The sequence below is a fragment of the Chlamydotis macqueenii genome, chromosome 23 (genome assembly GCF_036417535.1).
Source record: "Chlamydotis macqueenii isolate bChlMac1 chromosome 23, bChlMac1.mat, whole genome shotgun sequence".
NCBI classification, from domain to species: domain Eukaryota; kingdom Metazoa; phylum Chordata; class Aves; order Otidiformes; family Otididae; genus Chlamydotis; species Chlamydotis macqueenii.
The window spans coordinates 2,603,312-2,615,852 of record NC_141578.1 but is presented as its reverse complement, the minus strand read 5'-3'; the positions used below and the strand labels follow the sequence as shown (position 1 = coordinate 2,615,852).

General features: G+C 59.9%; 1 protein-coding gene across 2 annotated transcripts; it reads right to left on the bottom strand.

Annotated features, from left to right (window-relative positions):
• Positions 1-1,362: 1,362 nt before the first annotated feature.
• PTPN7 (protein tyrosine phosphatase non-receptor type 7) lies at positions 1,363-11,318 on the bottom strand. 2 transcript variants are annotated; one of them, XM_086765606.1, is made up of 10 exons: positions 11,252-11,318; positions 9,609-9,828; positions 9,014-9,197; positions 8,484-8,568; positions 7,902-7,978; positions 5,180-5,317; positions 4,187-4,297; positions 3,419-3,576; positions 2,443-2,551; positions 1,363-1,906 (listed from the first exon to the last, which is right to left on the bottom strand). In XM_086765606.1, the coding sequence occupies exons 2-10, from the start codon at positions 9,728-9,730 to the stop codon at positions 1,634-1,636; spliced, it is 1,257 nt and encodes a 418-aa protein (XP_086621732.1). In that variant the 5' UTR covers positions 9,731-9,828; positions 11,252-11,318; the 3' UTR covers positions 1,363-1,633. The 2 variants fall into 2 exon arrangements, with proteins under 2 accessions (XP_086621732.1, XP_086621733.1); XM_086765607.1 differs by having other exon boundaries at positions 1,665-1,906; positions 2,443-2,556.
• Positions 11,319-12,541: the final 1,223 nt, after the last annotated feature.

Genomic DNA, 12,541 nt, shown 5'->3' with positions numbered 1-12,541 from the left:
CTTTGAAGGTCCCTTCCAGCCAAAACCATTCTATGATTCGATGAAAAGCCTGATAAAAATGGTGCATGTCCTGCTGTCCAGGGAGCACAGGAAAAGACCATGCCTTGGTGCAGTTTTCAGGCTTTTCAGGTTCCCCTGCCTGATGGCAATGTGGGGAGGAAAGACTTGGAAATGAGGATGCTGTGGGCCAGATGAACAAACCTGTCTCAGACGAGCTCAAAACTTCCCACTGGTGGCTTCAGGGACACCATCAAAGGCAACATTAACTGGGAATGCAAAGTCCTGAGCCGTGCTTTGGCCTTTCAGGGGCTCGTGGAGGCTCTCTGGTCTCTCCAGGAGCCCAGGCACCAGGAGGAGCCCTGCAGAGACCAAGGCCCACCCCAGCAGTGCCTGGCTGGGCGGGCTGTGGCACAAGGACGGGTTGACCTGGCAGCCGGTACAGGGAGCTCGCTGGGGCAATCTAGATGCCGTAGGTGGAAGGATGCGACTCCAGATCTGGGGCTTTTCCTGCTGCAGGGCCAGTGAGTGGGTTTGTTCCTGGTGCAGTAGGAGGGGGCTGTGCTCACTGATGGACGGATGACACGTTAGGAGAACTACAGAGCTAAGGATAAAACTTCTCTTTTTATCCAACCATTTTTTTTCCTTCCAAGAGAACCACAGAGCCTGAACAATGGGCACCAGGGCAAAACCATTGGGCAGCCATTCAACTGCATTTTGGGGACCCTCAGAGCGGCGGAGGGGGGTCCATGCACACAGCACTGGTCTGGGGATGCTGTGGGAGCTGTGGCAAGCTCAGATTCTCTCAGCAAGAGGATTGACCCTTTTATTCCCTGGATCTCACCCACCAAGCCAGCCGCTTCAGGGCTTGTGGGCACGGGCAGGCGCAGGCTGGGCGGCCCCCAGCTCCCAGTCAGTCCTCACTGCCCACCAGCTGAAGGCCAGCTTTGAATGGCTCTGAAATATTTTACAGAATGTTTCGCTCTCCATGCTTTGTGCCAAAATGTTTCTCCCTCTTCTCCTTTCCCCTCCCCTGAACTTAGCAGTGAAAAATCCCCGACAAAATCCAATTATTATTTTGTTCTGATTTCAGAATAAAGCCAAGAATGCAAAACCCTCACCCTCGTCTAACAGAAGGCGATTGGGAACACGTTGCTTGCAAAACTGCAGAGGCACTTAGGAATCTCCCCTATTTTAAGGCTGTTGGGAAGGTGTTGGCCAAAGGTGGGGAGGAAAGCAAGCCACGTAACGAAGGGAACAGCTGTGCACCTTTTGTACCAAATCATCAAGGGGTATCTCTAGCAAGAAGAGCATTGTGGCTCATCTTCAGAGCAAGCTCAGCCTCTGTCCTGAGATGATACGAAATCAGGAGAAGGGCTCTGTTTATTTCCAGGGTAATTGTACCGGCTCCGCGTCTAATGGGGTAAACATTTCTGTGAGGCTAAAAGGCAAACCATGCTCCTGGTGCTCACCCAGCTTCAGTTCCTCTGCACAGCTTGCCCTTCTAGTGGAGGATAAAAAGTTGCACGTTTCGAAAGCCAAAGCTTCTTTCCAGGCGTGAAATCTGCCTCGAGCCAGCAGCAACAGCCGCCTCGAGCACCCACCGAATCCCTCACGCCAACCCGCCAAACCCTGCTCATCCCCAGGTCGCAAGGCCACAGTCTCCGTGGGTTTGCTCGGCTGCGCTCATCCAGGGATGCTCATGCTTCTGCTCTGTGGCCCGGCGGCAGCAGGAGGGGTTTTGGCAGAGGTATCCCCAAGGCCGGTGCAGGAGAGGTCGGAGCGGGGAGCCGGCATCCCGGAGGGAGCCCTGCGCTAGTGGCCTCCCGCCTCCGGCAACTGGGAAGCGTAGAGAGCTAGTGTGTGATGGAGGAACTGGTACTGCTCGCTCGTCTGGATCATCCCGCCTCTGCAAGGGAAAGGCGGGATCTGCTGACACCTCGCTGGAGCCCACAGCCCACCCCCAGCTCCCTGCTCCTGCAGCACAAGTGTTCCTGCTTCACCCGCTACGTCCAGGTACATCTGGAAAAGGGGCCAGAGCTGTCCAAAGCGATTTGAGCTCAGAAGCATTGCTGGGCTGTTAAAAATGCAGATTAGCAACTGATTTGGCTCTAATTTTTCCAGTACTTCTCCTTGAAAAGTGGCAAAATCAAGTGTTTCTGAATGTAGTGGCTGAGCTAGAAGGGGCAAACTGGCTGCCAGGTTCAGAGCCGCTCTGCCCTCCCTCACATCCTCAGGTCCTCAGAGCTACAATAGCCCTGACAGCAAAGCTGGCCCGGCACTGGGCAATCATTTGCTGTTGCCACATCTGCATCTTTCAGCAACTCTTCTGGTTTCTATCAAAAATTGTCCCCATGAACCCTTGCGATGCCTGTCCCCGCATCCCTCTGCATCCCTCCTCCCAGGCCTAGACCCTCCAAGGAGCAGCCTGCCCTGAGCACCCACCTGTCTATGCGGAGACGGCACACGATTCCCAGGATATCCACCTCCCCCTTCTCCTTCAGCTGCTGGCACCCGATCCTGGTAGCGATAAAGCAGCCCGTCCGGCCGATGCCTGCGCTGCGGGACAGACACAGCTGTGCTGAGCACTGACAGTATCCACTGCCTGCACCGCAGTCTGTCCAAGCTGGAGATGCTCCCGAATTGGTGTGCTGCCATTTCTTCCTGGAAGGATGCTGGAGTCCCAGTCCCAGCTGCCAGACCAACTTTCTAAGCCAGGCACCAAAAGACAGGGGCTGGTGTTGCTGCCATGGCAAGGAGGTCTCGCCGTGTTGCACAGCCCAGCTGAGGCTGCTCTGGGATCACAAAACCAGCCTGTGCCCCCTGTCCCTGTGTGGCACAGGGGTCTCTGCAGCCCCTTCACCTCCCCTCCCCGCTGTGCTCTAAGCCTGGGCACCAAGCAGTTTGCCCTGGGGCAGGCCAGCCTGGAGCATCACGTGCTGCCTGTGTTGCGCAAGGACGATCGGGCACTCTGCTCCACCGTCCCCAAATTCACTTTGCAGCGAGAAGAAACACACAGAGGCCACCTCCTCAGGGAGGGCTGCCCCGAAAAACAGCTTCACAGCCAAGCCGCAGGCCATGCTCAGCGGCAGAGGAAGCAGGAGCCTGAGCCATGGATCAGCCGTGGGTCTGGTGTCTGGGTCCCAACCCTGCAGAGGTCTCCTGTTCCCTCCTTGCTGTCCACAGACCCAGGTGCAAACCAGATTTCTTTCCAGGGCAGCGTGCAGCACGCTACTGCCATCATCCTGACGCCAGGACTGGAGTTGCTGGTTGAACAACTCCGCTATGGGAATGCTGTGCCCCTGCACCGCAGCGGGACCAGCCCATGAGCATTCACAGGTGGGATTTTCCCTTCCTGCGTTTGCAGACTGATCCCAAAGGGAGGGACATGGAGGGGCTTGGGCGAGGGGGAAGCTCTTACCTGCAGTGCACAACGATGGGCCCTGGGCTGGCTGCAGCCTGCAGAGTCTCTTCCACCTTGGACACCAAGTGCAGCACGGGCTTGGCTGATTCGGGTGTCTGCTGGTCCGGCCAGGAAGGGAAGAGGATGTGTTTGACCTGGCGGCATTCACCTTCACGCTTTTCCAGCACAGAAGAAAGAGGAATCAGGATGTGGGGGCACAGACTCTTGGACTGGGCCAAATGAAGGCATGGCGTCCTACTCAAGAAGAGGCTGGGCAGCCGGTGCTCATCTCATCTCCTCTCATCATCACCTCCCTCAAATCTCTTTTTGAGCCTCTGCCAGACACCCAGGAGAGCCACTGGGAAGTGTCCCCTTCCAGAAGATGGAAGCAGGCACAGAATGTCCCCATACTGTCCCCACAGTCCAGACAAAGCCAGCGAGATCCTTTTGGTGTCAGCCCGGGGTGACTATGGAGAGCCCACGGGGCAGAGCCCAAAGGCGCAGTGCAGACAGCAAAGGGCTAGCAGAAAAGCTCTAGCCCACTGACCTCCACTCCTCTGCCCCCCAGGGCTGGGTCCTGCTCCCTCTCAGCCCCCTCGGGCAGGCAGGAGCTCTGCAGACCCCTCCTCTGGCAGGGGGCTCGTAAGCGCCAGCTCTCCGAGCCATGATCCCTCTGCTCTCCTGTCACACAACGCTGCCATCCCACTAGAGAGCCCGGGGGTGTCGGGGGCACTGCCAGGCCCCGCTGGGCCCCCCCTCTGACCCCAGGATGGAGGCTGAACACACCTGGATGGAGAGATCCCGGACCACGTACTCCACGCACTCGCTCACCCCCTGCACGCGGATGGCGAAGGGGCCGTAGGTGCCCTCCTTCTCAGGCCAGTAGTGGACACATTTCTGAAAGAACAAGCCAGGGTTCATGGCTGTTCATGCTCAAGGCACCCACTGGACATTTGAGCGATGCTTTGCTCAGTGCTCTTGGGGAAGGACATTACCCGGGAAGGCACGGGGGAGCAGGGAAGGTGGATGTGGGGTGATACAGAGGGGAAGCTAAGGAAGGGAAAGATCCCTCTCCCCACGTCTGCTCCCCCTGCACCCTTTCCATGCCCTGCCATATGGCTTTCAGACCCCGGGGCTGCATGGTTCTCCCCAGCCCCACGGGAGCTGTTCCTGGACCAGTCCGTGTCCTGCCAGACCCAGGAGGACCCAGCCTGCCCAGTGCAAGGCACAGGGATGCTGCGCCAGCCAGGGAGAGAAGGGGGGATGGCCATGGCCAGGAAAGAGAGGGTGAGCACCCCAGGCCAGCGCTGTGTGGACGGGGAGCCAGGGATCGCAGCCGAGGCACAGGGTGGCTGCCACGCAGGGCACAGTGCTGCCAGCGCCCATCCCAGCCTGGATCCACCGGCGGAGACCTCCCAGGCCAGGAGGAGAGCTGCTCGGGGCCGGAGGGACTCTGCTGACTGCTGCCCCTGCTCCCTCTCCCAGGGGTTGCTCTAATCTCCTTATCCTATTATCCAGCCAGCAAAGCATGCGCAGGGCACGAGAGGCCATGTGAGGAGGAGAGGCTTTGCTGGATGGGGCCAAGGCTGCAGCCCTGGGGCTCTCCTCCTTCGTGTGCGATCGATCGGGGGTACCCTCTGAGAGCAAAGCAGAGAAATCAAGCAGGTGCTCAGACCCCACATTTGATCTCACATAACCCTTTCCTGCTGTTATTACCCCACCCTGCCCTCTGCTCCCGGCCAGGGTGCTGTGCCCACGCCAGGGGAGGGATAACTGTACCTCTTTGCGCTCCTGCAGCTTGGTTATCATGATGATGAGGGGCACCTCCTCCTGCCACACCATCTCCCAGAAGTCAGTCACGGTGTTCAGCATGGGTCCCTGGGTGGCAATGTACTCCCGGGGCCGTCCCGCGTAGCCCTGCCGAGCACATGGTCCATCAGCCACCCTGGGGGGGACCCTGCTGTGTGCGGGGCCACCCCAGCTCTGTGGTGCTTGTCTTCCTCTGCAGGTGAGAGACTGAGCCACACAGGCTATTTCCTACTAAATCTGTCCTTGAAATGCTTGTATAGACCTGATCAGGAGCTACCAGATATTCTCTCCATCCTCCCGGTCTCACAAGCCGGGAGCGAGCCCCACGTGCACCCAAGCTCCGTGCAAGCGTCCCCAGGTTACCGGTGTGACGGTAGCCAGCGTGGCAAATCCCTTGGCGAGGCAGAGCTCACACAGGGAGCACGCTTCTCACCGGAGGCATTTCCCCGAGGAGGAGCAGAAGTCATCAAGCTCTGCTCTGGCTGGGAGCTGGGATAGCCCCGGCTGGGTCCCACCAGTGCTGCCTCTCCGCCGGGCTCGGGAGGGGGGGTGGCACTGCCCAGCAGTGGGAAGGCTGGGTCTGGGAACACCGGAGAGGTGGTCAGCATAGACCCCTGCCCCGCCTCTGCCCCAGGCTCTGTTTCACAGCTCCAGGCATCCTCTGCCTCCATGGTCACTTCCTCTCCCAGTATAAAACTGCCAAGAAATAGAAAAGCTTGGAGAGCAGAAGCTGGAGGGCAGGCAGAGGTGTGGGAAAGCCTTCTCCCAGGCCAGTAACACGTTACTCCAGCTCCTAGCTGGAGATGCCATTTGGCAGCACAGCGAGGAGTCAGGGACCCGGCTGAGGATGCCCTGGGGAGGCACACGCAGCGCCCACAGCTTTTGGAAAAGCGAGTGCGCAGCACTCTGGGCAGAGCTTTATGGCTTTGTTAAAAGACATCTTGGTTAAAAATGCATCCAAACCCCTGTGATTTAATCCAGGTCTTTGCAGCAATCCTGTTAACAGCTTGGTCGCACAAGAAGTTGCACGGCAACACTGCATGTTGCAGGAACATTTTCAAGAACATTTTATATAGCCCTACTGCCATGCCTCAAGATTTTTTTTTCCCCTAGGAAATGATTTTCCATTCAGAAGGAGATTTCCAGTAAGACCTGGAGGTGTCAACACTGGGAATTTCCCCCCACCTGCTCCTCTTGCTTAAAAACAATTCACGGGCTAGAGTCAGCAGGAAAAACATTCGATCCCAATGATGTGACCAAATACCTGCAGAGCTCCTCCAGACTCGCTGTGCCTGCCAAGTGTGCCAGAAGCAGGCTGGGTTGCTGATTTGCTGCTGTGCCTAGAAATTCCTGCACCCTGACACCCTTGGAGAGGTAAGTTGGAGGAAGCGGTCAGGGAATACCAGCTCCAAACAGAGACGTGTGGGCACATACATGTGCGAGACAGGGATGGGCAGTGTTTGTGCGTTTCTGTTAGCACTCGTGTGAGATGGAGAGGATGCCACGCGCTCACGTACCCCCTGATGCATGTGGGCAGGGTGATGGTGCCACCTGATGCGAAGCTGCACGCTGCCAGGCTGCTTCAGGAAGACCGCTCTAAAAGTAATCCTCTGCCCTGCTGCCTGTGTTCAGACCCTGGTTGGGACCAGCAAGCCTCCCGGCAGCTTTAGCCATGGTCCTCCTGTGCCCAAAATCAGACTTGGCCCCTCACTGCAGGATGCTGGCAGCTCACACCACTGCTGTCTCGTTGGCTCGCACCCATGAGCACCACCAGACAAGAAATGCCACTAAACACCCTCCGGCTCCAACCTGTGCTCTCAGACCACCTTCCAGGGCTCTGTCTGCCGCACCAGAGGGCACTTTTCTGAGTCCCACCTTCCCACGCTCTCCTCGCTGCCAGGCACCCAGAGCGGCTGCAGACCCCCCTTCTACTTCCCAGTGCCCCCAGCCTGCCCCAAAGATGCTGAAACGAGATGAATTGCTCACAAAGCAGCCTACCACCCACGTGAAGCTGGCACAAGGTTCTGTTTTAAGGTGACGTACGGCTCAGCACAAGGGAGACTGCAGCCTGGAAGTGGTCATTTGCACAGCAGGATGACGATCGTAAATTGGGCTGCCTGAAGTAACGCCCTTGGACCTGGGGATTTCTCAGTCGCTGGACAGGGACCCCGGCGGGTATCAAAGATAGCCACGCCCTCCCCTTCCTTAGCTTTCTCCTTGGGAAATTGCAACAAACCCCCCTGAGCGGAGAGGGAATTCCTGGATGTGTAAGGGCTGAAGATCACCGGGCTGCGATGCTCTGTTGACGCAGCTCGCCTCCGGTGGCATCGCCAGAAAACCGACTTGTGCATGAGGAAGAGGTGGAGAAGCCACTGCGAGGGAGCCCGTACAGGTGCTCAACCCACCCAGGCAGTGGGACCTGAGAGCAGCCGCCCCGTGAGGCTTTCCCCGAAAAGGGACAGTGTGTCTGCCCCGCGCTGATGGAGCCGCATCGCTCCAGCTCGGAAAGGGGTAGCAAGTTCAGACTGCTGCCTCAGGGCAGCCACAGGCCAGTGGGTGGCAGTCAGTGCCCTGGCATGCGGGTCCCGGCGTGGCACCTGTGGCACCAAGGGGTTTGCAGCCCGATGCCCCGTGAGCCATGGGCTGCAGGACCTGGGGGACCACGCACTCTCCAGCCAGGCAGGACACTCACCGTGATGTAGTTGGCATTTATGTAGCTGTCTTCCTCCTGGTTCCCTGCCCTCCTGAGACAGACCCGGCTCTCAGGATCTGAAAGACACGGCAGGCGTTACCCCAGGGACAACGTCAGAGCCTGGCCCTGCGCATCCTCTCTGCCTCAGCTCCAACAGCTGGCACCTGAGTCCCCCCAGCTCTATGCCGTGCTCAGAGCTCTCTGCACTCTCCCTCAGGCCCCTTCTTGCCCCAGTTTACCCTCACTACCATGGCAGGGTACAGCAAGCCATGGCCAAAAATTCCTGTACCGCAGGGAGCATGTGGGGTAACTCGCCCACCAGACAATGACTCCCCAGGGCCTTCCCACAGTGCCTGACTAGAGCCCAAAGAGTCCTCCTGTGATGTTCTTGGCCCTTATACCCGCTGCAACATGCAGTAGGAGCAGCAGAAGCACGACAGGAGCACCAAGAGCACCGAGGAGCGCCCGTCCTGGTTCCAAGGCTGCTGTGAGGCACCCCTCTCCCGTGCGCATACACCCACCCACAGCCACCCACCCCTTTCCCGGGGCAAATGTGAGGCAAAGGGATGCAGCAGCACATACTGGGGAGGATGGTTTTGTATCTGTCCTTGGAGGCACGTCCAGGGATCTCCAGCTCCTCCGGACTGACAAAGTTGGGTGGGATTTTCTGCAGGAGGAGAGAACAACTGTGAGGAAAACCCCATTGCTGCTGCTTGTGTCCCCTTGTCACGGCAGAGCTGGTCCCTCAGGGAGTGAGAAGCTGACCCGGGGCCCTAGAAGCATCACCAGAGATGTCAGCTTCTGGGATGAGCCCTGTCCTTACCCTAGATGTGGTGGCTCACCTTCCAGAGAGGCCACCTGGGGAGAAGAACATGCCATGGGAGTGCAGGACAGGCTTTCCAGGGATGCAGTGGGGACTTGTGTGCACCAGGGACGCAGCCAGGGGATACCCAGAGCACCCCTCACCCCTGTTTGCCCACATCGCCTTCCCTGCCACCGCTGCTGTGGGGCACAGCCGGGCTCCGAGCCTCCCTCAGAGATGTCCACTCCTGCCAGCCCCCTCCACCACCAACCCCTTGCATGAGGAAGGAGAGGGGAGGGGAGCATCGCACCGAAAACTCCTCCTGGAGCTGTGTCAGGCTCTGGGCACGCTCTTGGAGCTCCTCTCTTCTCAGCACATGGCTGGATGTCCTCAGGAACTTCAGCGTGATGTCCCGTGGCGTGCAGACAGGCTGGATGGGCTCCACGCTCCCCAGTGAGCTCATGTCCAGCATCAGCGACACATTGGAGCCCCTCCTGTGAAGAAAAGGGGTTCCTGGTTGACCCCCTGCCACCACCAGACAGGAAGGCAGCCCATCCTGCCATATCATCCGTTAAAAAAGCCAGGCAGAGAATAACCAAGGATTAAGAAAGAGGCCAGGTAGAGACCCCAGAAGACAAGGAGGGTTGAGGAGCAAGGAACTAACTGGTTATTTGGCCTTTTTGCTGGAAAGCCTCCAAAGGATGGTGTCTAGATTTGGCCCGGGCTGGTCTGGGGCGGGTCAGGGCTGCCTCCACACTCAGACCTGGCATCTGTACGAGTCAGCAGGCAGTGGGCTGGCAGGGCTGGGCTGGGGGAAGGAAGTTTGGGGGAGCCCACGGCTTGGGGATGAGCAATGCTATGGCTACCCGCAGTCTGGGCTGCAGGCACCATCCAGCCGTGCTCACCTCTCCTGAAGACGCACGTGCTTCTTGGCAGAGGGACTGGGCTTTTCTGTCTTGTCCATGTCTGCCCAGGCCGTCGGGGTGCTGTTATGAACTCTGGAGCACACCAAGCAGGCTTGTACCATGCTGCGGCAGCCACGAAACCCTCGTCCTGAAGCGCAGGGAATGGACACGAGGAGTCCTCTGCTCCCAGGGAATCAAGGAGCCATCGGAGGAGAAGCAGCTGGAAAAGACAAGGCAGGTCTGAAAGATACCATGAGGCTGGGTGGGTTCTCTGACCAAGGGACAGGTTTTGGGTCCTCAGCTGACCTGGAACCAGGGCCCCCAGCCCCTGCGTCCAGGCAGGTGGCATCCGGAGAGCTGCCAGCATGTTTGCCCTCCAGCGTGCCCGCAGCACTGCAGCCCACACAGGCACCCACTGGTGACCCTGGGCTTGGCACCAATGGCCGTCTGCTTGCACCGAGCAGAGGATGCCCACGCCCTGTGTCGCCGGAGCACGGTCTGGTTTTGGGGGAGCTCGAGATGCTCTCCACCTCCATGGGAAGGACATGCTGCCATGTGTTTCCAGCCCTTCCCCAACATTCCTGCTTCAGGCTGGGGACATCGTGGGGAGGAGGGAGAGGTGGGATCCGCATGGGTGCAGCAGCATTCGGCAGGTGAGATGAGGTGGGCTGAAGGCACCCTAAGGAGCCTGGCCAGCTCCTGCTCTTGGGAGACACGGGGCGATGTGCCCTCAACAGCCTCATGGCTCTGGCGAGGAGGCCCTGGGACAGCCTCCTCTATCCCACAGGTCTCAGCAACCGTCAAGAGGAAACTGCTTTTTCTGAGTGGTTGAGCAAGAGGCGATGGGGTAGCCCAGCTGGAGGAGGGTGCCAGGGCTCCACCACCACCAGCCCCAGGACAGCCTCTGGCAGGGATGGGGAGATGCAGGTGATGCTGGTTCACCTCTGGGCAGAGGTCCTCATGGTGCAGGCAGTACCCTGGGATCATGAGGCTCCTTCTCATCCCCAGCTCCCTCCATAAGGAAGAGACAGACTAAAAGGGACAAGGGATGCTGCGGAGTCGGAGCTTTTGGTGGACAAAGAGTTAGATTCCAGGTAGCCCGTCAGCTTAGGGAAGTCCTACAGAGGACTGGGTCCACCCTATGGCTTTGCTGTTTGGGAATGCGGCTAGGGCAGGAGCGGTTCCCCATGACTCCCTGCTGCCCAGCGGTATTTCTGGGGGTGACAGCGCTGCCGCTGCCATGCACACCACCCCCGTGCCCCATGCAGGGCATCCTGGGGGGCCTGTCCCCCGGCCAGGCAGGGCAAAAGCGGCTGCTCCCCAGGAGCTGCAGCACCAGGGGAGATCCTGACCGGAGTCAGCATCAGACTCCAACCCCAGCAGCCATCCTTTGCGCACTGGCCAGAAAACACCTGGGAGATGCCCCAGCCAAGCCCCATGGTAGGCAGGAGGGACTGGGAAGAGCCCCAGCTGCCAGCACCTGCAGGGAGAGCATCCCCATCACCCTGCCCAGCATCCCAGCCCTGCCCAGGGCTGCCTGGCAGCGACCACATGCCCACCGCCCGTGGGTGCCAGGGCCCAGCACTGCCCGGTGGGGGTCCCCTCTCCGGCGGGCGGCACGGGCGGGCTGGAGGGCTGCCTACCTGCTGCCCCGCGGCGTGGGCTCCGTCAGTCCTGGCACAGGCCCGCAGGCGCCGCGCGTGTCGGTCTAACACCACGGTTTGAAAGTGTTCAGGAAGCTGCTTATCAAAGGAGCTGCTGCCTCTGCTGCTTCCTCTCCCTCCTTCTCCCCCACCCTGCCTGCCGCCCACACACATACCGGCCACATCGCCGCAGCTCGGCTCCGCCGGGCCGCCTGCAGCCCCAGCCCCGCTTCCCGCTGGTGAACCCCCGTCCTGTGCCTACGGGCACAGCCCTGCTTCCCCCAAAATCCTGGGGTGCCTCCATGGGCATCGCCAGCAGGGCCGGTGGGGTGTGCTCCGTGACCTCTGCAACCAGCCGTGGCTGGTGCCGCTGCCAGCCCACGGGGCACGGAGGGACGGGCGACACCCAGCCGTGGGACTGGGCCGCAGGCAGAAGGGTCGAGGTGGGATGCTTCACGTGGTGCTGCTCTGGGGACACCAGACCCCACCTGCCCCACAGGAAGCCAGGATGAGTCCTCCCCTCCCTGCCACCCTGGCCGTTTCGCCTTGCCCAGGCTGTGCTCCAGCCATCCCCCATCCCGCTGCGGAGCGAGCCAGCCTGACTCCCACCCTCCGTGCCCAGCTATGCACAGTAAGGTCCTCGCACCACCCCACGGTCCCCATAACCCATCTCTCTGTGGGTGCCACCTGCCACCCTTCTGCCGCCGGGACTGTCCCTGGGCACCTCAGGGGAGGACATGTGGGGTCCCCCTCCCCAGTGGGGCTGGGAAAGGGGTGTATTTGGGGAGGGTCCAGCTCAGGTAGGACCGTCTACCCTTGGGGCACTGCCCATCCTTCCTGCCGATGCCCGCTGCCGCAGCCCTGCTGCTCTTCCTGTTTGTCATTGCCCAGGCCCTGCGCAAAGACACTGCACACTTCCTTCCTTTTCTGCCCCCACCCCGCCGTGCTTCGGCGGCTCCCGCTGCATCCCTGCTAGCCACCACGGACCCCACATCCCAAACGCCTTCTGCCTCCAGCCACTGTGCTGGTTCCTCCTTGCTGCCCCGCGGAGCCCCCTGCCCTGGGCCACCTCCAACCCAGCTCACTGGGGTGACTGGCCAGCCATGGGACGTGTGGTGCTGGCACTACTGGTGACTGTGCTGGAGAGGTGTGTGTCTGTGCTCACCTGTGTGTTTGCAGGAACGTGTGTGCGAGGGGGTGTCGGATTTTCATCCTGAAAACAATATCTTCGCTGATGGCCCGTGGGAGACCCTGTCAGTGCCACCTTTTAACCGAACGCTGGGAGAGCAA